This window comes from Fistularia commersonii, chromosome 19 (genome assembly GCF_037954325.1).
Source record: "Fistularia commersonii isolate RoL2024-O1a breed Wild chromosome 19, RoL_Fcom_v1.0, whole genome shotgun sequence".
NCBI lineage: Eukaryota > Metazoa > Chordata > Actinopteri > Syngnathiformes > Fistulariidae > Fistularia > Fistularia commersonii.
In genome coordinates, this window is record NC_141302.1 from 16507170 (window position 1) to 16535096 (window position 27927).

Below are 27927 nucleotides of genomic sequence, written 5' to 3' on the forward strand. Positions count from 1 at the left end.
CAGGACTGGATCTACGCTGGACTGATGAACTGAGACCTCAGTCTATTTAACTCCATAGCATCTCGCCATTTCAAATATCCGATGTCACTTGGTTTACGGGTGACCACCCAGTTATTTTTGATCCCGCCTCAATAGTTGATGTACATTTTCCAATTCACTTGAATTCTGTCCAATGAATTAAGTCTGGACGTCAGCAGCTGCAGTTTCCTCCATCATATTTCCTGTTGTGTATTCTGTCTCAGCAGCAGCTGGTTTCCTCACCGGGACCAGTGTTCACTTGTGCTGCCCTCTTCCAGTGGTTCGCGGTGAAAAAAAAGACTCACTTCTTTCAGGCTTGCGTGGGGTGGCTCTAGGTTACACCGCTCCTTCTCTCCTCATCTCAGATTCTCCACTCTCCTCTCTTGTCCTGTCAGAAAATACTGATCTTTATTTCAATATCACAAGTTAGATAGACCTCAAACAAGACTGTTCAATGCATACCTTCAGAGCGTGACTCAGAGCGATTCAATTTTCCAGCTTAAACTGCAGATGATCGAAAATGAATAAATAAGTAATCTGGATATACAGTATATTCATATATATATATATACTCACACACACACACACACACACACACACACATATATATATATATATATACATACTGTATGTATATATATACATATACATACATATATATATATAAAAACCTTCTGTGGTGTTCTGTGGCACTCCTCGGTGGCCTTGGTCTTCGGCTGAAAGTGCTCTGATCAGACTTCAGTCCGGCATGCAGAGGGTGAGAGAAATTGTCCCTGATAGTGAGCATCTTCTTCAGCACCCTCCTCCCAGACACCTCCACTGAGTCTAGTTGAACAACCAGGACAGAGCCAGCCTTCCTGATGAGCTTATTTAGGCAGTCAGCATCGGCCGTCTTCAGCCTCCCACTCCAGCATACTACAGTGTAGAAGATGATGCTGGACACCACCGTGTGATCAAACATCTGAAGCATGGCTCTTGCTTTATATTCCTTGTTGTTTAATATTCCTTGTAAAAGCAGTTCTATTCTTTTTTTTTTTTTTAATTAACAATGTAAAATAATCAGACACAAATTAACAGGGATATTTGGTGTTTTATATTACGTTTGTTGACAAAAAGGAAAATGACGCAATGAAATGACAAAAGTAACAACATTTCAAAGTTGAATATCTCCAAAATAATAGAAAAATATTGTAGTACACTCTTCCAGGCGAGACACAGCCCGGGTCACAAGCCATGCTCGTCATTCATCAGAGAACAATAGCAGTAAACATTGTGGCTTTCATTAATGTACTTAAAAATAATTGAATATAAAACAAAAAGAAACAAATGTCCAGAGTGAATGGTCCCTCAGAGAGGAACTGAGTAGCATAGCAGTATTTGAGGCAGTATATCTGTACTTGAAGCATGAGAAGATGAAGTATCTTTGTGAGTGAGGCTGTCCATCCATCCATCCAACCATCCATCCATCCCTGACTTCACATCTAACTTTCATCATGTTCTCCTTATCTCACCTTAAGCTGTGTTTTGCAGGGAAGCGTTTGTGTGGGAGGACAGATGAACTGGTGGAGGTGGAGATGCTCCGTGAAACATCAGAGATGGTAGGAGAGGGAGCAAAGATTGTTTCTATGCATGTGCCTGTGTTTGAAGGAGAGGGAGAATGTGCAAAACAAGCAACCAGTAGAGAGAGAGAGAGAGAGGGAGAGAGAGAGAGAGGGAGAGCACAGAGTGAAGCAGGAGCTCAGACTTGAGTGGATGCTGACACACGGCGGAGAGGAGATGCAGGATTGTGGTGCTGTGGAGGAGAGGATGTGCGGCGCAGGTTGATTTTGTCGTCACGGTGATGAGAAGGCATCTCGGGAGCGTCTGCAAACATATACCGATGGTAAGTTTGAAAAACACTGATCTGGGAATTAAAGTTACAGATTCGGTGCCAACCAAGTTTGGTGGAATCTAGATACCCTGATTCTTATTATTTTGCGTTAACAGGAAGCAGGGAGGCTTGGGGTTTAGATCTGGCAGAAACAACTGTCCTTTAACAAGTGAGGACCTTGTCTGAAGGTCATTAATTAGGTTCATGTAGTTTATTTCTGAATTGCCGTTCAAGTGAATCAAAATCAGAGACGTGGGTTACATTTTTGGACATTGCGCACACCTTGTAATGAGCACAATGTGCTGCTGTTAACATCTGCATTAATATAAATTAAATGGCATGAGGTCTGCAAGAGCAGAATTTATGATCGAAATCATTATTTTATAAATACCCTCACACAATTCAGGAAATGTCACATGTGCAGTTAGAAACTGAAAAGGATGAGAATAAACAGAAACCTATTGAGGAATATAACAGAGCAAGTATTTAAAATAACATTTTAAAAGGTCACTTAGAATATATCATTCTTCAAATGACACTGTAAATTAAAAGTTCATTTGTAAATCATGGCATAGTAAGCATTGTCTTATGTTGGTAATTTGCAAAATGTCATCATTTCTATGCAATTTCCTTGACTGGTATATGATAATTGATAACAAAATCATAATACATGAATAATTATTTGATGAAAAAAAATTCCCCGCTTATGAAACTCTGATGAATAAATGTTGTAACTTTGGGTTTTAAAAATCATTGCACTCATGCAGTTTTCAGGGCAGGGTTTCATTCCCTCTCCTCTCAGCTGACAAAGTTTACTGGTACAATCAGGTTTTTTTAGATATTTCACTTAAAAATTGAGTAAAAATTCGTAACATTCCTTTTTTTTTATTGCGTGTAAATCACTGGTACTTTCATCCACATTGAAAATCATCTTGAAAAAGCCTGTCATGTTTAGTTGACTTTTAGAGCAAGGTTTGATCACATTTTAACAATAATTTGATGAAAACTGTCAACAAAAAGATACAGTAAGTGTAACTTCGGCTGGTGAGCTGGTAAAAACTGGGCCTCAGAGACTCAACCTGGGTTTGGGACTCATTAGATTTCTAATGTTGTGAATTTGCTAAATTTACTTGTACGTTTACATAATATCAGATTAGTTTGAGCTATTAATGAGGCTGGGGTTATATTACTTCAATTAATAAACTAAAAATTATCTGCACCAGTGCCTTATGATTATGTGAAAATATAATAAAATAATCTAAAATAAAATATCAAGTAGATGAAATGACATGAAGTAGGTTGTCATGCATTGAAAATCAATGCGCCGCTGTCCAGTGTTTGTGCGGCTGTGGTCTCACCTGGCCGGAACTGCGTCCAAGATTTCCCTTTTGTTATTATGATAATTCTAATGATTATAACCTGACATGCTTGACATGCTTGCTGTCCGGTCCGGTCTTGCTACAAACTGAGTAATCCTTGCTCCATAAGAAAGTTGTTCACGTTCCTTTTACTTTTAATACTATTACAACTAATGCTACTGATACTACTACGACAAATAGTAATAATAAATCAATTTACATATTACTTATGATGATAAAAAGACCTGGTGTGAAGGGACAGAACAAGACCAGGACCCAAACAGGTTTAGTGGTCTGAGTCTGTCAGTCAGTGCAGTTTAACAGGGGGGCCACTATGAGGGGCAAGAGGTGTTTAGCTGCAACAATGAATCAAGAGTAACCTGTAGACTGAGGTAAGTTAGTTGGAATGGTAGGACTATGTCACAGAAATATACTTATTCAAGTATGTCAGTATTTGTTTTTTCTGCCCATCCACCAAAAACCTGTCAGGGTGGGAAAAAGGCCTTGAACTATGTGAGGAAACATCAGTTCCCTTCGTACAACCTCAAGTGCCAGCCAGATTATCCTCCATAAGGTCAACAAGAACATATCCAGGAATCAACCAACAAGACACCTGCAACAGAACGTCTCGGCCATTTTTCGATTTCTGACTGCAGTGCTCGCTGCTCAGCGGGACAGATTTATGTATAAATCACCCGTCTTATCCCATCTGGGTGGTGTTGCGTCTCCTCCAAGCTTGGAACCGAGGGTTCTGTGTCGACTTTCTTCCTAGAATCTGCTGAATTCCTGCTGGAGGTTACATCTCCAAGTGATCCGGGGCACTTTTGTCTTCATGTCCCACAACATCTCCTCCTTTGGGTTCTCTTTTTCTGATGTTGCAGCCACCTGGGATTGCTGATCCATCTCTATGGCTGTCCTTTGCATCTTGTTCGGCTGGTAGCCATCACCAGGTTGAACGTCTGGAACTGAAAGTTGCACAGGATCTTGGCTTGGTTGTTCTGGACCATCTTTGGAGGAGTCATCCACCTTGACCCAGGGACCTTCAGTTGCTCCTGTGTACGATGCTGCCCACCTGGTTATGATGCTCCTTGCATAGCTTACCTGCCAGCATTTTCCAGCTTGCTCTCAGGTGCTGGATTGTCTCAGGGCCATCCTCACACAGCCTGCGCCAAGGGTCTTGTCCAAGGAGTTTCCACCGACAAGACACATGTCACACCCACAACAGAACATCCTGGTCATTTTTAGGTAAATTTTCTTGACTAAGTAAAAAAAATTGTGATGCCCAATTCTTTGTTATTTGCCCCAAAGAATGTTCGGTATGACTTCGCCAGATAAGGTGTTTATAAATGATTGCATTTCTTAAGGGAAAGGCTTGATTCCCTCCGGGAGCCTCTGCACGAGCCTTCTCGTATGATTGGGATCACTTTAACTTGCGATTCTATGATAGATATTTCACTTAAAAATGTAAGTGGGGAATACCAGTGATTGTTTTCGAATCAGTGGTATTTCAATTCACATCGTACGACCACAGAACCATTAAATATGAATGAATCGGAACAGAAGTGCACTTGGGTTAGAACCTTGCGGATCCCCTATTTTGAATTCCTGTAATAGTAAATTCAGTAGTTGTTTTGTCCTTATGTCCTTCTGTCCTGTCCTTCAACCATTTTTGCTGAATATTAACTCTATTTTTTCCTAACCCTGCGTAAGGAGGCCTATACTCCTCAGCCTTTAAGCCTCCTCTAGGCTGCTTGTCAATCAATTCATTGATTACCTCATTAATTCTATTGACGTTCAGTTTGACCCAGTGAGTGACAAAAACTTGCAGAGTGAACCCTCTCATCCAATTTAACCCCTAAATAAACCCCAACAAAAATGCAAAATGATCTTACATCAAAATTTACAAAAAACAACAAAAAATTACAACAAGTCATAGAAATATAAGATTTGATTGAAAAAATTAACATAAAGACTTTAAAACCACAAGTTCGATTGTAAAAATTTTATATAAATTTTTTTTTTTCATCATTTGCAATAATGATGTCTAAAGGAGGTTGTTTTCAATGATTTTATTCAATACCTTAAAATTGCAAAATCTATTACTCATCGCGATGATGTGACTTGTCTTCTGGTTAGTAGAACAAATCAAAACAGGGTTTTCAAAATAAAGTCTTCAAGTTTTCCTAGTTCATGTGAGTGTTTTCATCTCATCTGAATTGCAAAGTAACAGCGAGCATAGCGAATAGGTATGTCAGTTATTTGTATTATAACAATTACAGTTTTGATGAAATGGACGGCAGCTCACAGATAGCTGATGTATCCCTTGGAAGCAATGATGTTGTTATTATGCACGTCATGTTTTATCAGTCACAAACGTGCATCATATGGTGAGATTTTTACCCCCAAGTGAATTTCTTGCCCAAACTCACTTCATCAAACTGTCCGTTCGGCTCTGTGTGAATTGCATCTTGATTACAGCTGGAGCTCGCTTTATGCTCACTCCGTCATTTTGTCATCGATTCCATCCTGAACTCGGCGGCGAGCGGTCATTGCGCATTTGGTCCAACATCATTTATGTGCGTGAGTGTTTTTGTAGAGGGGGAGGGAGCTATCATAGCTATTGTGAGAGATATGAACCCTGACAGCCAAGGAAACGTTAAAGACCTCCAGATGAAGAACTATGATCTTTTTTTTCTGAAAGAGAGACAAGATTCAGCCTGCTGAGGAACCAGATGCTCTGTCCTCGTGTCAAACACCACATCCCCCCTGCCTCTGATGGAGATCGGCTGAACCCTGGGTTTCTGAGTAAGATAATACTTTATACTTTATTGATCCGCATAGGGGAAATTCGTTTGTCACAGTAGCGCAACAATGACAACAATAACAATAACAATAAATATGATATGAATATAAATAGAACAGAAAATACAGCACATGAGGCAATATGGAGGGGTTACAAGATCATTCTGGGAAATATTTAAAGACAGAAGAATAGATTTTGAAGATTATCAATTTACTTAGGATTTTTATATAGATGTATATATATACATATGGCATAAATCTGACCACTTCAGTGCCAATTGACAGTTTATCTTCAGCAATTTACTAATATTCAGCCATCTATATAGTTCAGGTCGGATATTTATAAACTACAATCCAGGTTTTATATGATACATTTTGCAGATTGTTTGATGACGTTATTATTCAAAAAGAAGCTCTAAAAAAGCCATATCTTCTTGTCAAATTCATTTTTATTGGTTTGAATGTTCTCTGAAATGAGCAACATGAGTTTAAAAGATGAGGTCAAATGAATGGCCCCTGTTTCAAGAGAGGACGAGACAATGTAGTTGCCTCGTCATAGACTTGGAGCCATCCCAGTAATCGAAAGAGTGAATGAAATGCCAGCGTCTCAGGTGTAAATGAGCTCCTTTCAACGGAGATACGCACATATTATTTTTACTTCAGTTATTGATTCAGGTATCTACTGTCTATTTATTTGTGATTTTTTTTTTGTTTTGCTATCTTCTGTGTTCTGCCTGTCTTTTTATATTTATATTCATATTTATTTCTGTTTCGCTGCTGTGACAAAGGAATTTCCCCTATGGAGATCAATAAAGTTTATCTTATCTAATTTTATGAATTTGCAAATACACCAACTTGAAAGCCAGCAAACCGATCTTCTTCTGAGGTCTTAGGAGTCAGTCGTAGGGGTCAAAATTCAAACTCCTTTGTGAAATTTGTTGATTTCACGACTGCATTGCGCGGTGCTCAACGGGACAGAGCTAAGTATATATCCCCCTGGATCCACTTCTATGGCTGTACTTTGCATCTTGTCTGTCTGGTAGCCATCACCAGGTTGTATGTCTGGAACTGAAAGTCCCATGGGATTTTGGCTTGGTTGTTTTGGACCATCTTTGGAGGTGTCTTCCTCTTTGACCCGGGGACCTTCAGATGCTCCTGTGTACGATGCTACCCACCTGGTGATGCTCCTTGCATGTCTAACCTGCCACTATTTTACAGGTTGCTCTCATGTGCTGGATTGTGTTGTAAAGCCTGCGCTGAGGGTCTTGTCTGAGGAGGTCCACCAAAAACTCAATCAAACATGTGTTCAAGGCTTGCTCTTTTGTGGCCATTATCAATCAATAATGCTCAATACCTCTGCGCCTTCTTTCAGTCAAACCTTTCCAGCCTCTGGCGTGTTTCACTGCATCAACCACTTCTTGGAGCTGTCAGTGTTACATGCCTTATAGATGTTTGTCACTCCATGACTGCCCTTCTGGCTCCTCCTTACTGGGCCTTTTCTGCTTGAGACATTCACAAAGCGGGTCATCATTGGGGCCATCTTTTTGTTCCCTTGGAGGCTTGCTGCTTCCTCCTGAATAGTGGCTCTGACACTCACTAGTCTGCGTCTTCCTTTTTATCTGCTTAGTGGAAAAACCTGAGGATGCTGGACACAGGATGAAACCCTCTATGCATTGCAAGTAGCTACCTTATCCTGATATCAAAGGTTTCCATTTCTTCCAGCAGCCAGGATATTATATCAGCAAGGTGTGTGATCACTGAGCCGTCTTATGGTTGACATTTTCTCGATATCAACACCTTCTTCCATTTTTTGGTCACACGTGCCATGCAGGGGCTTGTCCCTCATCTTACCGCTCTGCATAAGTGGGCTTCTTCCGAATGAGATTTTCATTTAGCAGCACATTCTGTATCCCTGGATCATGGCAGTTTCATCGCAGACAGCAGCTCTGATGCTTATCAGCCCTTGGCCTCCCTCGGATTGTTACATGCACAGTTACAGTATGCTGAACTTGGACTTAAACTCACAATACTGTGCATCTTGAGTTTCTTCCTTGCCTTGATATTTCTGGCTTCTGTCCCCCTCCTTTGGGCAGCTCACGACTCCCATGAATGCTAGAAAGGAGCTGCATGCAGACATCACATTTGAAAGAATAGCCTGATAGATAGCTTAGCGATGAAGTTTGAATTGTGCCATTGTTAGGTCTGATTACAAAACAAATTGTTCACAAACAAATCAACAGAGCTTTTTTTTTGTTCTAATTCTGACTTTTTCAGGTGCTTTGCAGGTCAGTGTTGAAGCTGAACATGTATTTGGAGACTGAGGCTAATTTCAGTTATCATTGTGTGGTCTGAAACAAAATATCAGGAGTGATTTCAGGATATACTTGTGGTCTGACCTGGAGAAGTGGTCTCATCGAGATCAAACTGGACTTGGTCTGCTACTTTTATTGGGGTCATGGAGTAACTCAGAATGTCAAGAGTCTGTGGAGATTCAGCTGTTTAAGGCACTGGACTTTATTGCAATACTAAGTCAAAATGTGAATCCAGCATTACCATTCAGAATTCAGTAGAACACACTTCATGCTTTGTTTATTGCTATGTTTTCTGTACATATTGTTCTGCACAGTGCTGATAGCGACCAACAAAAATGGTAGATGACTGAGTTTTTAATCAAATTATGAATTAAAAAATATGCACATACTATACATGCATGCATACGTGTGCAAGTACAATCACACACGCACACACTGCACTTTTCTGCCATCTGCTTTGTTTAATTTCATTCATTAATACCACAGGATGTTAATGAAAAAGAATATCATAATTTCCATTCTCATGTTGAGATACGTTAGGTGGCTCTGTTGTGTGTGGTAACCGTTGTTGTATTTGCCCAATATTTAATTACATTTTGGAATTGGGAAAGATCGAAGCATGTGCATATAAACCATACAAAGCTCTAAAGTCCACCATTTGCCGCCTCAGACTGCCTTTTTTGATCAGCTCAAATAAATTCAGTTTACATTATTCATGTAATAGAGTAGATCTTCATTTAAGAGGCAATTTTAGTTTTCAACTGATGTTATTTTACGTGATACTTTCAGACACCACTTTTAGAAGCATTCAAGCAAAACAAGTCTGACCAAGCCCCATTACTGTCTGCTCAGTCCTAACAAGACACAAGGGTGACTGATCAGCTTTTTTTGTTGGACAAACAATGGAGAGAAAATACAGTTTTACTCTGATTTTTAACAGCTTTGACTGCCTGGCTAGCTGTTGGTCCAGCATGAGGGTTGTGGATTCAAGCGTTGTAGGCTGTTTTTCGGGGCAGCATGGGTCAGGTGTTTAGATCGGTCGTCTTGGAACTGAACATTCCTGCTTCGATTCCCAAGATCCTCATAGCTTGTCAGAAGAACTACTGAGTGAGAGACTGAATCATTAAGTGCTCCCTCAGGTGCCCACGGTTGATCCATGATGCGTTAAATACGATTTATAGAAATACAACTTAAATACAACTTATAGAAATTACCTCAGACCAAAACTTGCATGACTGTAAGTTCCAAACACAAGAGTCATGCTTAATGTACCAGATTGCATAAAAATACCTGTAAACAGATGAAACTGTATGTGGATGCTTAGCACTGTATTGGTGCCAGCAATAAATGCTAACCACGAACGTTAAAGCACACAGAAAAACCAAAAACAAAAGCGATCGCTAGCATAAAATGCTAGTGCCCAGGGAAAAGAATAGAGATACGTTAGCCAGAGAATTGCCATAGAACATGGACTCTGAATGATGATGTAAGCATTACTACTTACCAAGACTTGCGTGACTACAGCTGGAATTTAGAATGAAACACCTCTAAACATGAGACATTGTACTCTAATGCTTAGCACACTATCCAGCTTAAGATGCAAAAATGTATAATTCATTGACAAATGGCTAGACTAAGATTGCTAGGGTACTAATGCATATCTCCATGCAAAAGGAAAAAAAAATTCCTTTCATCAGCATCTGGCAGAGAACACAAGCTTTTCCAGCGCAGCAAGGGATTTCTCGTGTAAATGTGCCCAGCACTGCTCACCTGCATCAGAGAAACATCAACATATCACCTTCCATATTAGAATGGTAAACTTAAAGGTTGAGGAATAGGTGGCTTCTGATCTCTACAGGTTGGCATTGACCTATAACCATTGCCCCCACCAGGCGGCATCAAAGAACCCAGAGCTAAACGTAAAAATCCAAAAATATATCTGCCTATCTGCAATATATCAAGGCGGCATGGTGGCGCAGTGGTTAGCGCTTCAGCTGCACTGCACGATTCCGACAAGAGGACCTCTCTGCATGGAGTTTGCATGGTCTCCCTGTGTCTTCACAGTCCATGAACATGCAGGTTAAAAGGACAAAATTGGGAAAATTGCCCTGAATGAATGGGTGAGTGAAGGTTGTTTGTTTACATATGTGGCCCTGCGATTGACTGGCGACCAGTCCAGGGTGTACCCCTTCGCTCGCCCAATGACAGCTGGGTTGGGCAGGGAGCAGAAGGATGGATGGACATCTACGTCAATACACTGTCACTTGGGATGGTTACAGGTACCGCTACGGTTACCTTCCATTTACTTCTCACTGGTTTGGAGGTGCCTTCCGCCATCATACCTGGTATAGATGTACCTGGTTATTATGCTTTATGTATGCCTTCCCTGCCATCATCATACACCCATGCCTTTATGTGCTGGATGGTCTCAGAGGCATCTTTACATGGCCTGTCCCTGGTGGCAGACTCTCCATCGATTTTATGTTTCAGGCTTTCTATTGTGCACCATTAACAATACCTCCAGTCAAGCCTCAAGCCATATTTCAGTCAAGCCTCTTCCAGATGCTGGTATTTTTGTCATGTCACTCCACTCATACAAGATGTCCATGGTGCTGCTGTGCAGGCACTTGTCTTTTCTATAGCCTCTTACAGACTTTTATGTAGCACCCTGCTAACTTTGATATTGCTTTTATATTTTCCTCTATTTTACATCATCCCTTGCTTATGTTTAGGGATATTGATTTGAATTTTTTTAAATAAAATCTTCCTCTCTCTCTTCACTTTTTATTTGTTTTCAGCAGTTATTTTCAGAATAACCAACCATTTATTTGATTTTTCAATCGTCGTCACCTCTGTTGCTTTACTTGAGTTATTTATGTGAATCATGTTGCAGAGCTAATTTGGTTGAAGGAAAAACCGTAATAGTATGAATTCAAAAGGTTATAGCTTTATATGTATTTTCTGGTCGTATCAGTGATGTAGAAAATTCAGCAATACTGCAGCGACACACAAAGAGGGAGGAAGAACAAGTGCAACTGCAGTGGTGTGTGTATGTGTGTATGCGTGTGTATGTGTGTGTGTGTATGTGTGCGTGCATGTGTGTGTGTGTGTGTGTGTGTGTGTGTGTGTGTGTGTGCGTGGGCTGGAGGTGAAAGCTGTCTGGCTACTGTAGATCAATCATTCTGTCTATGGCGTCAGGTCTTAATAAACTGTAGAAGCTTTTCATCTCTATAAATAACCTGAAAGGCAAATACTGGGGCAATTATTGATTCATTCACAAAATCAATACACGCTGACTTACTGACTCATTCATTTTTCAAACGTGATTAAGGACTTGTTTTGCTGACCTGATGGCTTTGATTTCTTACAGTACATAGCGGACGGACTCAATGTATTTCTTCACCTCGAGTGAGGGTAATGACTACCAGAGAAAGAAAGAGTGCCGCCTACTGTTTGCTTAGATCAGGGGGCCCGAAACTACGGCCTGGGGGCCGGATACGGCCCGCCTCCACATTTTGCCTGGCCCCTGAACAATACCAGAGATGCATTATGATTTTATAATCATAATGCAAAAAATAATACAAATATAATCATAATGAAATCTACTGGGATAAGATCCGCCCCACAACCACATTGGTAGTGAAATGTGTTGTGTTGGTAGGTGTCGGTAATAGTTTGGTTTCATAGCCTGCTTGCTTTCTGGTTTTCACAGTGAATTTTGATATGAGAGCTGCAAACAGTTGTGTCTACAAGAAAGTTAATGTTCCTTCGTCTTTTTTTCTGTGAAAAACTTGAAACGGGTGAGGAAGACAGTACTGTGCTGCGCCTGAAAGGGGCAGATGTGAGTTGACAGGTGCTTGTTGCTGCTGTCCTTCCAGAAGCAATCTAGCCTAAAATAATTAAGATAAATAAAAACAAAACAATGAGGACTTTGACAGAAAATAAAAGAGCTTTTTGCGGAGATGGATAGGTAGATAGACTTCATATGCAAATTAAGGTGAGGGGTAGTTTTCAGTTTTATAACTTGATTGAACTTAAGTGAATCAATCAACTCATTTTTTCTAATATTCTTTTGAAGGGGAAACTGCATTAAAACTCGTTAAAGCACCAGAAGTTAAAGTTTTAAAAACACCTAAAAATCGAACTGAGGATCAAAACTGATATTGTGTTGTACACCACTCAGTGCTTTTATTTGTTTACAACGAGGAAAACAGAAGGAAGGTGCACAGCACATTTACCCCAGACGTTGTCCCCTGGCGCAATAAAAGAAACCATCATTCTGGGCCAAATATCCTCCTTTGTGTGTGTGAGAGAGACAGGGAGAGAGAGAAAGAGAGAGAGAGAGGGGAATGCTGCTGGAATATGAAACATTTCCAACAGTCAATATGCACGCTTCCGATTGAATAGGGAATTGGAAAATTTTTGGAGTCTTAACAATTCTAAATCTGACTTCTTGGGGGCGGTAAGGATCATGGCTGGTGAGGGCCAGCCATGATCCTCACCACCTGCCACGGCCTGAAGGACAAAATCAGTGCAGAGCAAAGCACTGGAGTCCTTTAATGGGTGAAGGTAATGGTCATTTGCATCTCCACCTTCAGCAAACTGTCCACCAGGCCAGCACAGTGGACAGCAGCCCGGCTGTACTACAGACCATGGCTACCGAAATTTCTATTGAGTGCACCACCTAAAAATAACTAAATAAATATATGAGTACATATATAGGCCGCACTTATCTATAAGCCGCAGGTGTCTCACCTTGTAACATGAGATGTTTACACAGAAACATTTTTTTAACCTTTAATTAAATTCATACCAGTAACATCCACAAATATGTACTAAAAATGCTTTTTATACGAACAGTGCTTGTAACACGGCTGATGAAAAAGATGAATAATAAATATGACGGGAAACGTTGGCCCTTTAATTTTTAGGTAGCCATTTGGTCATATGACATGATGTGACACTATCTTTCTTCCACTTCCATTCTTTTTTGTTTTTTTTTTAAACTGCATTCACACGGCAAAACACCAAAAGGCAAGCTCCTGTACAACTTAGCTGTGCCGGTGGTGAGAATAATAGCATGCCAAGACGGAGTTATCCTCTTGGATTTTAGCAACTCAAATTCAGTTGATTGTGAAACAGGGGGAATGCGGCACTTCAGAAAAACATTCCTGAGGGACTGAACTTTACAGAGGTTACTCACCGTTTCCTTGCACTGACCTGGATGGAAAACTAAGGCAAACTACAGAAGTCAAGACAGTTAATGTAACCACTGTGTTTCCCACCTTTATTTTGAGGTTACAACACTTAAAACCCTCAACCTAGTGATGTTTCATATGTGTTCATCTGTAGGCCATCAGGTGCATGCTATTCCGTCCTGTAGCTCCAGGTATATTATGAAACCACCTCCACTTCATTATTGTGTTTATTTCTCTGTCTTCCTGCCAGGCAGGAGGTCTCGATGAAGACCAAGGAGAAGATTTATGGACATAGTGGGAGAGGATATGAAGGCAGGTGGTGTGAGAGAGGATGATACAGAGAATAGGGTTAGATGGAGAAGGTTGATTCGCTGTGGTGACCCCTGAAGGGAAAAGCCGAAAGGAGAAGAAGATTTGTAGAACTGATGCAATAAACCCACAGTTACGAGACTGGTTATCACTCATGTGCTGTTTATACTTTATATGTGGAAAGGTAAAACCAGTGAGATTCAGCTCTACATTTAGCCCGGTCCTCTCCCCTCGATCAGATGAAACAGACCGAGTTGCCGGGAAGCCGAGCCGAAAACTTTCTGCTAACGTAATCGCAATCTGTTGTCCGGGCTGCGAGCTACAGATATGACATATAAAATGAGATGAAAATAGGCCTGTTAACAGGCGGTTGCCATGGATGAGAGAGGGAGAGAGAGACAAGATGCAAATGGAGAGGACCACATGGAAATGGAGGCTTTTCCGAAGGGCAGTGCCTCTCTTATCAAAATTAGACCAATTTCAGCTGTTCTGGAGATCAGCTTGCCGCTCGAGTCGGACAGAGTGCACAGTCAGGCTGGTCACGTGATTGGCATGCTTTTTTTGGAGATGAAGTCAAATGGCGCCTTGAAGGCAGTGGAGCTGACTTAGTGTGAGACATTAAGTATTGTTACAAACTCTCCTCATTTCATTACCATCCTTTATTTATATGTATTTATATATAATGGCCTGTGAATCTTAACGATTCTGTCCGTCAGAATGGAAATGAGCAGAAGATCTGCCTCTTCAAAGCGGCAGCCAAAACATATTTCCAGAATGAAACTCTGACTAATGAAAACCTTAAATCATTTCCACACCCTGCATTGATTTATAACCTTTATTGCATAAATAACCTGTGCGGAAACCTGCAACAATAAATCCTGACAAAACTTATCTCAAACAAGCGTGAGGGGACAACCACTGATATGGATAAAAGGTCAAAACGAGAGCATTAGGTATGATTTTATGTTTTTCTTACGGAAAGATTAAAATAAATTACAATAATTGTGCATCTGACAGATACAATAACATCGTAAAAAACATTTCTGAGATGAAAAATGCCTGTAATTTGGCACAAAAAGTCAGATTACGGATGTTCCCTTCAGAGATTGCTACAGCCAGTCAACGTGTTTCCATCCAACTCTCTCTTCTGCATCCTCCTCTCTCACACCAACAAACTTCATGTAAAATTAAATTGAATAAAATTAAACAGGTTGTAAAATGAGTAAATTTAAGGGAAACCATCTTAAAATTATAAGTATTAAGGTAATTTGTCACTTCCTCCACTAGGGCTGGCACATTGGACCTGAGATAAACAGAAAAAAGCAAATATTTCATTTTCAACCAATTTGTTTTTCAACATTCAATGCTCAAATAATGAGTTCAGTTCAATGTCAAAGACTACAAGCTATTACCTACAAAAGCAATAGATACCACAAAAAATGGTCAATAATAACCAAGAAAAATAGTGCAGGAAAAAAAAAAACATCCAGGGTGGATGACACAGGGTTAATGTCAACTTCCAAAGAGTAGTTTTCCAATATCTAGTTGGACAAACGATACCACTGAGTCCTGAACTCCTGGTGCACAGGATAATTGTACTTTCTCGCATCACTTTATGACTGGTGCTCGTGGAAATGCTCATAAATCCAATGTATCTATTTTCTTTTCTTCCTTGCTTTGAAAATGTTGCCAGTCTCTAATGCATGTTTTGTCTCTGCATATTTTGTCTCTTTTATCTGCAGGATAAAACTTGTCGGGGCAGCGTCTGATAAAAGACTTTGGTAGAAATCCGAACAACACATATACCTGAATGTTCAACAGTAATATATAAAGAAAAAAAGCAAACAAACATTGAAACATTAAAGGTATTCATGCTTGGTGTTTCACTGCCGGCAGATGGAGGTTTGTACAACAGACTGTTCAGTACCTTCATAAGTTGTCATGGTGATGCATTGATGCCGATGCTTAACATAAGTTTTCACATCTGTTTTCGCAAGCTTACACACACACACACACACACACACACACACACACACACACACACACACACACACACACACACACACACACACATACTGCAGATTTGTCATTTTCATCCAACAGTACTAAAGCTCATCATTAATAAAGCTGTCTGAGTCTGGCTACACTCACCTACCACTACTTTGCAGTCACTGATCTTCAGATTATATCATCTTTACAAGTCAGTCTACTTGTGTGCTCCTATTACTACCTACTGACCTCTGGGGATATTCTCCTTTCCTCTAACTCACATCCCAACTTTGAGGCAAAGCCACGAACAACATTGAGCATCACACCTTCAATGTCCAGATTTAGACTCATCAGTCAATCTTACTCTCTTTTCAACACCAGAACGCTCATAATGAGCTCCTCAATCGAGATAACTCCTAAGCCGTTTCTCTTCCCATCTCACCGGTGGTGGTTGTTGTCATAGGTTTGATTTGCATATTTAGTCTTGAAACAGGTTTTAAGTTTGATGCCCTTCCTGGCAAAGCACCTGTCTGGGGCTTGGGACAGCCCCAAGGACAACACAAGTTTGTGCTCCCTTAAGGCGCCATTACTTTGACACCGAGCATATTATTGGAATTTTAGATATTGCAGTTATACTTGAAGAGAGCAGTATGGAAGATGATACACAACTAATCAGAAACAAAACATCTATTGTTGATATTTTTCAATAACATTCTGTGACCAAAAGTTAATAAATACCGAAAGTAACGGGTTATAAACCTTCTAACTTGGTTATTTGCAAAAATTAGTGCTTTAAAAAAAACATATCCACAAACATGGTGCCGTAAACTAATTATACCTAAGAATATGCCAGGCTCACTGAGTCCTCAGTCAGACCAGAGATCAGGAGAAATGTCATTTACTCATCCCGTTAAAATTCATTTAACGCCATGCTAGACCAACAAATTCTCAGACATGAAAAGTCTCTTGAATCAAAAGTTGGCTATCTTTGAAATGTCAGTCACTCCCCTGGCTAATGTTTTATGGTTACAATAGACAGTCAACACAAAGGGGATGTAGCCTTAGTGGATTGGAGAAGACGGATTTTTTTGAATAGATCTACAATTAGACATTGGGGCTCCGTCAAAAAAAGAACAAAAACGAGGAAAACACGATGACCGACGGTATGAGAGGCTCAAGATTCTGGAAGTCTCCCCGAATGTGGTCAGTCAGGCAGGCTGCCACTCAATTCCATTTTGGAAAGAAAGAAACAAAAAAGAATCATATTGTGGGGAAATGAACATTCGCATTGGCAAGTCGAATGATGAGCATGTATTACTATAGTGATGTCTGTGAAGGTCCTCAGTCATCCAAAATCTTCTTGGGAACTTATTTGATTTTCTTCAAAAATCAAGTAGAGTTGCCACAGCAAGAAGATTTTCACAAGAATTCACCATAGTGATATATCACCATCGTAATATGTCGTTGTCATATCCCGCTTCAAGTTTCCTCGGTTTACCAGCAGCATCTGTTGAACACCGTACACTAATCTTTTTTTCTTTCTTCTGTCTGTCCAAATACCTCTTTGCCCTCTCTGCCTCCTGTTCAATTAGTCCAGCTTGTTTAGTCTCTTTTTATTTCTCACTGTATTGTCATTTCCTCTGTTTTTCCTCAGGTGTTGCTTAAGTTCCTTGCATTTACTCTCTCTCTAATTACAATTCTCGATTTTCACTTGAAATGTGTCTTGCCAGCTCTTGTTTCCTGTTTCTGTCTTGAAAGGTTCAAAATCTGGCTCAAACTTACTTAACCAACACTTTCTCAAGGGCTTCTCATGAAAATGTTGGATTCTTACTATTCCTTATTATTCATATATGTGTGTGTGTGTGTGTGTGTGTGTGTATATATATAAATTAGCACTGAAGAAGTGCTAATTTCTACTGAAGCCATGCTTCATGCAGCTCTGTATATATCCTTTTCTCATTTTATATGCCGTGAAGGAGGAAACATCGATCACCCAAAGCAACTTCTCACAGTATGCAATGACATTTGGATCCACACTCATTGTGCTGGTAAATAATAGTTATCATAGTTGTTACCCCATTTATATTAAAAAAAAGAACAGAAACACATATTCTGCTTAATATTTTGTGAGAAGACGCGTTGTTTCTTTACGTGAACTACTTAAAGAGATATAGACACGCCCTGTTCAAACACGTCCCGTTGTTGGGTTCGGGGACTGACTGGCATCCAGTTTTCTGCAGCTGTGCTCTGCAGAAAGTCCTGATTATCATCACTCCACGTGATGGTTAAGGTAAAAAATCTAAAATAAAGTGGAAGTCAAAAAGATAAAACATTTTTAGATATTCCACAACTGAGGCTTGAACAAGGATGAGGCCAGCTTTGTGGTTCCAGTTCCCCTTCTTGTAAAACACTCAGCGGCTTTCTCTGTGGAGGTCTGTGTACTTATTTGTCTTTCAAGTGTTTCATTGGTATTCATCCGTATATCTGAGCATGATGCTCTTTTGCTTTCACGAATTAACATGATTTGCAATGAACAAAAGGAGCAGTAGCAATGCTCCAAGTCTATAAGTCACGCTAACGTGCAGTGTAGCAGGAGGGATTCCATTATGTCCTCCAGGTTGAGTGAGGAAGTGACTCGTCAGCATTTACAGCAATTACTTTTCACCAGACCTTCTGTCTGTGTCCCAGATGCCGTTCATTCTCATCTGAATGGTCATTTTGATGAGGCGGCACCAACTGTGTGTATGAGTGTATGCCTGTATGTATATATGCATGGATGTATGTTTGTATGTATGTGAGAGTGTGTGTGTTTGTGTGTATGTGTGTGTGAGTGTGTGTGTGCACTACAATTATATGACTTATATATGTGTATTTATGCAAACACACACACAAAAGTACACACATATGTATGTATGTATGTACGTGTATGTTTGTGAGTACACACACACACACACACACACACACACACACACACACACACATACAGGGGTCCCTTCAGGGGTCGCCACAGCTGATCAACCTTCCCCATCTAACCCTATCTCTGTATCCTCCTCTCTCACACCAACTACCCTCATATCCTCTCTCACTACGTACAGAAAGCATCTCTTCGGTCTTCCTCTAGACCACCTGCCTGGCAGCTTCAACCCCAGCATTCTTCGACCAATATACTCACTATCCCTTCTCTGTACATGACCCAACCATCTCAATCTGGTTTCTCTGACCTCTCCAAAACATTGAACATGTGCTGTTTTCCTCTGATAGGGGAAGCCTATCCATCCTGGTCACTCCCAAAGAGAACCTCAACATCTTCATATCTGTGACCTCTAGCTCTGCCTCCTGTCTTTTTGTAATTGTTACTGTTTCTAAGCAATACAGCATCGCTGGTCACCATTGTCTTGGACAGCTTTCTTTTCATTCTGGCTGATAGTCTTCTGTTTCCTTTCCTCTTTTCCACACTCTCCTACGCTCTGGACTGTTGACCCTAAGTACTTGATGTATATATATATATATATATATATATATATATATATATATTATTTGGGAAAGCAGAGAAAACAAGATACAAAGTGCACAGATAACTGCAGGACAGTGATAAGTTTGAGAATAAAATGAGCCTCTGCCCTTGATTGGAGAGCGCATTGCACATGCGATGGCGGTGGCCTCTTCCACTCTTGAAGCGTGGCATCTGCGAGAGCTGTCACCACACTGCTGATTCGAGGCCAAGACAAATTGGGTATAAATTTGCAGTTTGATGTGAGAGACCTGGAGGGCCCGGAATATAAAATAGCCCGACCGTGAGTCAATGGTGACAGTGGTTGTTCACATGTAGGTGGAGCTGATGGAGGGAAAAAGCAGCAGGAAATGAGCGGTTGATGTGGCAGCGGTTCAGTCTGCCGGGCTCTGGTCTTGGTTCTGGGTTAGCCTTCTCTCTGCCATTCATCCCATACATTCACAGGTTGTATTTGTTCAGACCTGAATGTCATAATTAATATGAGTGTCATATTAAATAAACCCAACGGGCGACTCTGAAACCATAATAGAAGACATTATCAGAAAAGAAAACAAACAAAAAAAAAAACTTGTTCAAATTGTTGATAGTGGAAACGGGATGAGTAAAATTGTCCATATGACTTTAATTAGTTTGGTGTCAGAACCTGGAAAAGCTTTCGGAACCCTGGCTCAAACTCTCCAGACTTCATGATTGACTCCAAATGCATCTCTTAACAACCCCTAGCAGTTTGTGATGAGCTGGAATTGAATAAAAAGACCATTAAAAATGCTTATTTTAAGGTGTGTTTATGCAGCGGTTAGTGCTTCAACATCCCAGCAAGAAGGTCCCTGCTTGGATTCCCAGAGGGGGCCTTCCTGTTTGACATCTCCATGTTCTCCCAGTGTCTGTGTGGGGTTCCTCAGGGTTCCTCCCACAGTCCAAAAACTTGCAGGAGGTTCAACGGAGGCCCTAGATTTCCCAGATGTGTGAATGAGTGAATGAATGGTTGTTTGGCTCTACATGTGGTCCCCTGATCCAATGCCAACTGGTCCGAAGTGAGCCCCAACTCCCGCCAATGCACTCCCTGAGTGCAGGAGACATTGTAGAACAGACCCTGGCATTTAACGGCCCAGGGCCACCTGTGGCCCTTTGGCCATCCCATAAATGACAAAACATACTTGCAGAAATCTTCTTGTGGCAGCTGGACTTGAATTTCTGCACTTGAAGTAAAGCTTCTTCAGTTCTAATGACCTGTGGGGAGTTTCTGAATATAAGTGCTCGGGTTTTGGGCAGGCCCAGGTTATGGAGGCTCATTATGAAAATAGAGAGTTGATCAGCAAAAAGTAGGGGTTGTTATGTTAGAGTGGATTTCATTCTTTGTGGACCTTCGTTCTTTGCTCCTTTGCCACCACAAGAATATTTTGACAAGAATTCACCACGACCTGGATGACTGAGAACCTCCACAGACAAAACATGTACTCAGCTAATGTTACACAAGTGCTTTTCTGTTATCACTTGTTCGGCCCTTCAACGGCATTCAGGTTTCTCATATGGCCCCTTGTAATAATTAATTGCCAACCCCTGCTGTAGAGAAAATGTATAAATGGATTTCTTACTCTTCATTTGTTCATATGTGTGTTTATGTCTGTGTTCTCTTTGCCTTTTGTTTTTGTCGCCAACTTTACAGTCACATAACTTTTCATCGAATTTCATTTATTTATGTACTATTTTGGAGTATCCTGTTCTACTCATAAGGGTATTTATGCATCATTTCTATGGTCAATTTCAAACAGGGGAAAATCAAGAATAATAAATCAGACTACAGGGAACACAAGCTGTCTCGGAAAAAAACATGAGCGGCACAAGCAGTGACGTATGTATGAACAATAAGATCTAATGCAAATCCAGGAGCTACCTGATCATTGGAGAGCTGCATTCCAGTGATACAGAACAGACGTATTCTTCCTAAAGTTTCTGAACACCTCAAAGAAAGCAAAAAAGGGAGTCATTTTGGACAAAAGTCTTTAGTGATGTAATTTCCTGTAAATTTTGGTACAGTGTGAAGAGTCTGAGAAACCAGCCCATGCTCATGTCATCAGGTTGAATCAGCAAGCCTGTGTCCTTCGCCTTCTGTCGGGGGGGGGGATTGACTCCAAGGTTGCATCATCGGAAATGTAGGATCCAGTTCTTTTGAAGACTAACCTCCAGATATTCTAAATCAGGAAAATTTAACTTGGCTGCCACATCTCGCCCTCTCTCTGAGCTCTTTAAAAACACGAAGTGTCTGTTACTGTAGTTTAACAAGTCCCAGATCGTTTGTCGAGTTTGTTTGCTTGCATGAAATCGTTGCCTGATATATATTTTTTCGGAATGTTGTTGATCCCAGTGAATGAAAAGTCCGCAATAGAGAAGTTTGCGGATTCTGCATGAAAGAAACAAACCAACAAAGCATCAAATCATTTAGTCTGAGGCGCTCTGAGATGTCAATGGACACAAACTGTGGATGTGGGATGAAATTGCATTCCTCCATCTTACTGCAGGGTATAAAGTTAACTCATATGAATATATTGTGGAATGAAACGACAGTAAGAAGCGAATAAAGTTTATGGAGTGTTAAATTACAACCATCGGGAAAGAGATGGACCTACAAAGACTCCGTCAATTACATTTTCATCAGTCATTAGATTTCAATGAACCAGAGAGCTGCTGAGCATGGAGCTTTAAGGCTGATACTGGCCTCGGGACAGATACTGGACAGGGGACAGAACCTGGCTAAGCCTCATCAATCCATTTCTTCTCCGTTGTACTTATTTTGCACTAAGAGTTTCTTGTGGAGGAACAACAGAGAAGGTCAGAGGGAGCTACATTGTACCTTTGGAGTTCTAGAGCTAAAGCATACAACAGGGTGCAGAGAGAGAAACTGTGGTATTGAATGAGGACAGGAGTGGCAGAGGAGTATGTCAGGGGGGTGAAGGACATACACCTTCATCCACCGCCTGATGAATGGAGAATTTTCTCTTAGCGTCAAAAGCCCAGGCATCAGACACCAGTTTGTAGTCACTTTTCAACAAACATGGAACAGATTTTCCACATCTTTCCTCTAGATAAGAAATTGTGTTCCTCCACTGATGCTGCACCCTAAAATAGATGCTTTTCTAGGTTCGTCAAAAAATGACAAGAAAGGGGTGCCAAACGTATTTATCCGACGCAGGCTTGGGAGAGAGAAGGTGTAGGCAGGACATGTGTGGGAGCTGTAGCATGGTGGTGAGGTTTGCTGTAGGTGTGACAGAGGAGTTCAAGTTAGAGGTGGGAGTCCATTGGGGATTAACTCTTAGCTGGTGACGGAGGGATCTGTGGTGAGACCAGGTAGAGGAAAATCCAGAGGGGTAGGACAGGAGAGGAAAAGACGGTGATAACAGCAGGACAGAATACATGTCTGTGAATGAGAAGAACCCAAGTGCAACAGTGAGCATGGAGAAGAGGTGAAGAAATATGTGCAAGGAGGTTGGAACAGGTGGAGAAAAGCCCGATAGCAGAAGTGAAGATGTTGACCTTCTCTGCTGGATTGGGGACGATGCATAGGATCAGGAATGAGTCCATCAGAGGGACAACACATGTACATAAGGACACATGTAGATAAAGACAGACTGAGAAGGTTTAGACATGTACAGAGAAGGGACAGAGAAGATCTGGGTAAAAGGAATCTGAGGTTGGAGCTGCCAAGCAAGAGGTCAGGAGGAAGACAAAAGAGGAGATTTATGGATGGAGTAAAAAGGAATTGAAGGGGAGAGGATGCAGAGGCGAGGGTTGGATGAGGGGCAGACGATTGGCTGTGGTGACCCCTGAAAGGAGCAGCCAAAAGGAAAAGGAGAAGACGTGCGTGGAAGTTCTTGATCAAGTCATACGGGGGACATTGTTCTATCAAGAAGTGCAATAACGGCACACTGACAACATGCTTAGATCTTCATCGTACACATTTATTTCACAGTCAAACAATTCCAAGATCAGGTAAGATATTCCTGTATTTGTCAAACAGAGACATAATATTTTTGTGCTGACACTATCAGCACATCTGTACACACCATATGTGTAACAGTGTTACCAAATCCTCTAATATCCTCTGATATAAGGCGGCAGATAAGATTGATGGACGGCTGGCAAAGCAGGGGCAAACACTCCCTAATCTGTCACACACAATGAAAGTGTGTCATTGGCAGGCAATGTAGAATATTGTGTATGTGTGTGTGTAATTAAGCATGTCTGGTTGGTGAATTCAGAATGCAAAACTGAAGCTGTTTTTAGACTTGTTAATGTGCAATAAACTACTCAACGTCGTCCAAACTGTCTGAAACCTTATCATGTTCACCCTGAACATGAAGTTCACCAGGTTTACCTTATCTGTTGCCTGTCTACCTTTGCCTCCCAGATGGATGTAGACAGTCACGATGTGATATGAAACAGGCTCAGTATGTAGTTATGGCTGCCAAACTGGGATGGGGAGGAACGGGGTCATACAGCGAAAAACTACAGCTTCTTGAGATATGCACCCAAAACATGAAAAGCTGCATGACAAACTGGGGATTGCAAGGATTTCCCCATGTTCTCAGCCAACCTGACAGCAAGGAATCTAAGAAAGGAATTGTTTGACACGAAAGCCTTGTCAGAAAGAGGAAAGGGATATGACTGTGAACTATAATTCAGTTGAACCACGATATTGATTTGAAAGGTGGCTCGATTCTCTTTCTGTTGCGGAAAGGAAAAGCAGGCCCGGAGTACTTTGTGTCCCATTTCTGACAGGTTGATGCGCATTATAAAGACTTGAGACAGGATTCAAATGATTAGGTTTAAGTACACGGCTGAGAGAAGGTGATGCTTGATGTTGTGCTTGGTGTCTGTCACGGAAAAAAAAAATGACACATCATATTCTTTCCTAGGTTTTCATTATTCAGGTCATGGAAAATGGGAGCGCTGTGCATCCAGAGATTCCCTGTGATTCCTCATGAAAGACTTGCTCAGCACGACAACCAGGACGCAGCCGCCCCGACCAGCCCGCCTTTAATTGGATTCATCATGATTTCTTTTTCCCACAAAAGACACATTTCACTTAGCAGTTACATCACTAACATCATGGATGTTAGTGTCTGATAAATTTTAACCCCTTCATGCATGATGGTCACTACAGTGGACAGCTATTAACATTTTTTTAACTCAGTATATCATGGGTCATGCATCAAAGGGTTAAAAAGGAGATTCTTCCGAGACACCTAAATATGCTGCTTCTTCGCTACCACGGCAAGAAAAGATGACTGCAGCTTTAAAGGGTGGTGGGAAACAGTGTACCGAAGAGCAAAAGTGAAAAAGATATATGACTGCCAAAAATTGTCGATTCATATTTAGCATTTCTAAAGATACAGTCGCCATGGATTTCAATGGGAGCCTGGACTATGGGTCCTACCCCACAGGGCTGCCCTTCAACACCAGTATAGACTATGAGGACTTCTACCAGGAGCCAGATGCCAGTAAAATCATCATCCCATCCATCTATGCTCTCGTCTGCTGTATCGGTCTTACAGGCAACGCCATGGTCATCTATGTCATCCTTAAATACGCCAAAATGAAAACAGCCACAAACATTTACATCCTGAACTTGGCCATTGCAGATGAACTCTTTATGTTGAGTGTCCCGTTCCTTGCCACATCCGCCGCTGTTCGCCACTGGCCCTTCGGGTCCCTGATGTGCAGGCTGGTGCTGAGCGTGGACGGCATCAACATGTTCACGTCCATCTTCTGCTTGACCGTGCTGAGCGTGGACCGTTATGTGGCCGTCGTCCACCCAATCAAAGCTGCCCGCTACCGCAGGCCCACCGTGGCCAAAGTGGTCAATGTGTGCGTCTGGGGGCTGTCACTCATCGTCATTCTCCCCATCATCATCTTCGCAGACACCGTGCCGGCGCACGATGGCGCAGTGGATTGTAACTTTTTATGGCCAGAGGCAGCCTGGTCAGAGGCCTTTGTGATTTACACATTTCTGTTAGGATTCCTGCTTCCAGTTGGAGCCATATGTTTGTGTTACTGCCTCATGGTAGCCCGGATGCGAGCGGTCGGACTGAAAGCCGGCTGGCTCCAGCGTCGGCGCTCGGAGAAGAAGATCACCCGCATGGTACTGCTGGTGGTGGCGGTGTTCGTCCTCTGCTGGATGCCCTTCTATATCGTTCAGCTGATCAGCGTTTTCCATCGGCCGCCGGACCCCATGGTGACGCAGCTTTTTGTCATACTTAGCTACGCAAACAGCGGCGCAAATCCCATCCTGTATGGCTTTGTGTCAGACAATTTCCGTCGCTCGTTCCAGCGCATTGTGTGTTTCCGGTGGCTGGAATCCGGGCTTGATGCAGAGCAAGTGGATTACTGTGCTGTCGCAGTCAGGAGACAAGCAACTTGTAGCCCTCTGGACTTTCCCAAGGACTGTATGGCCTCGGATGTGGTTTTTCGCAATGGGACCTACACGTCGCGCACAACGACAGTCTGAGGTTGAACTGGAATTGACCCTGAAACACGGAGTCGCAGAGACAGGCCGACAAGCTTGGGCAGTTACATACTGTGGTTCATTGAGACTTGAATGTAAACATCACACACAGCTTTCAGACTGTTGTCACATGCTAACACAAGGACTATGTACTAGCACAATCAGTATGTGTTAGCACAAGGAGAACTAATGCAGACAATGTTAGGGGTTTTTTGCCAGTTTCTGCAGGTACATGGTGATGCACCAGATGTGCAATCAGCAAACTCGCCTTGACCAGAATACGTGCAGGAACATTAGCATGTAAATGGAAAATGGTGTTTCTCCTTTCGTTGGAGATCACAAGGTGGACTATTACTGGGGCAAAGGCTGGAGACAGCTGGGGAGGCTGGAAATGAACTGAGAGAAAATATAAGACCCAAGCTAATTTGACATTATCTAAAGATTTATTTAAGATGCACTCCAGTATGGCACCCAAAGGCACTTCCATCACGTATTATAAATGTTTTTTTTTTTTAAGTTCAATTTGAATTATATATATGTACAATATTATGAAACACCCCAGCAAGAAAAAGAAGAAAAGAAAGCCCTTTGTTTGCACATTGTAATATCAAACTCAGCTATAATAATGTTGTGCATCTCTCAAGATATCATTGCGACACCGGGGCGACTCCACGTCCAAGAACACCAGATATTTTTGGAACAATATTGTAAATAAATATCAGTGTTTGTACAGTTTCACAATGGTGCTTTTCTTCACATTACAATTGTGCAAACAAGACATTTGCTATGTAACTAATGTAGTCTCCTTTCCATCCTTTTTCTTAAATGTTATATGTAAATGCAATATTGTGTAACTGTGCAAAAGTTCGACGTTTATGAATAAGATACAAAAGCATATGAAATCACGGGATGAATACAAAACACAAATTAAACTGAAGCAGTGATTTCTAAATTTTATTCATAAGTTTGGAACAAAAGGAGCAGAGAAATCTAATATAATTTGGAAATATCCTGTCGTTTCTGGTATCTGTATCTGCTAATGTACATCTAAAAATAAAGTTGGGAGAGTATATTATTTATGATTCTTTTTAATGTTGCAACTTTTTAGACATCAGGAAACATTCAGGGAAAGGAGATAACATGTTTTGATGTTTCAGGGTCATTTTTTTACCCCCTTTTTCCTAGCCAAAAAAGGACCATTGTTTTAATAGTATTTGGAAGTGCAAATAAAAGATAAATAAAAAAGATCTATCTATCTATCTATCTATCTATCTATCTATCTATCTATCTATCTATCTATCTATCTATCTATCTATCTATCTATCTATCTATTTATCTATCTATCTATCTATCTATCTATCTATCTATCTATCTATCTATCTATCTATCTATCTATCTATCTATCTATCTATCTATTTCTATACATATATATGTATATATATAGGGAAAGACCAACAGATAGATAGACAGTCTGGACTATACAGCAGCAAACAAGTGTGCTGTCAGGTTTGCTTTAAATCACCGAGTAGGCCTACCTAATGTGAGGAGGCGGACTGTTCCATAATGTTGGTGCCAGAAGTAAAAGGCCCTCTCACAGTCTATTTCTGTACCTTTGGGACACAAAGAACTAGAACCCAGGTAGTGTCAATGCATGTCAGGCATGTATGACTTCACCAGGTCACATAGATGGCTGTTGACATGCACACAGGGGACCTCGACAGCCACGGTTTCACAAATGCGTGGATTAAGATCCCTGCTTTCTAGTGACAGGCAGGTCTGATCTCAGCCATGTTTAAGATGGAAGACAACTCCGGTGCCCTCTTTGACATGGAGGTTCTGAGAAAGCGTCCAGTCAAAGTTTACATCTGTGTGCCCAACTCTCTCCCTCAGTCCAATGAAAATCACATCCATCTTGTCTGAATTTAAAATTAGAAACATAATCAAATGAAATGTTGAAATCACTGATTCTTTAAACACATTATTAAATTATGAATTGTTTTTTATTTGCTTTTTCTGTGACTTACCAAACACTGGGGATTTACAGTACAATTTACCCTG

The 27927-nt window shown here is 41.1% G+C and overlaps 1 protein-coding gene across 1 annotated transcript; it reads left to right on the forward strand.

Annotated features, from left to right (window-relative positions):
- Positions 1–1783: 1783 nt before the first annotated feature.
- Positions 1784–26913, forward strand: sstr1b (somatostatin receptor 1b). Its single transcript, XM_086165771.1, has 2 exons — positions 1784–1900; positions 24281–26913. Exon 2 carries the CDS (start codon positions 24712–24714, stop codon positions 25870–25872), a length of 1161 nt encoding a protein of 386 aa, XP_086021897.1. The 5' UTR covers positions 1784–1900; positions 24281–24711; the 3' UTR covers positions 25873–26913.
- The last annotated feature ends 1014 nt before the right edge of the window (positions 26914–27927 follow it).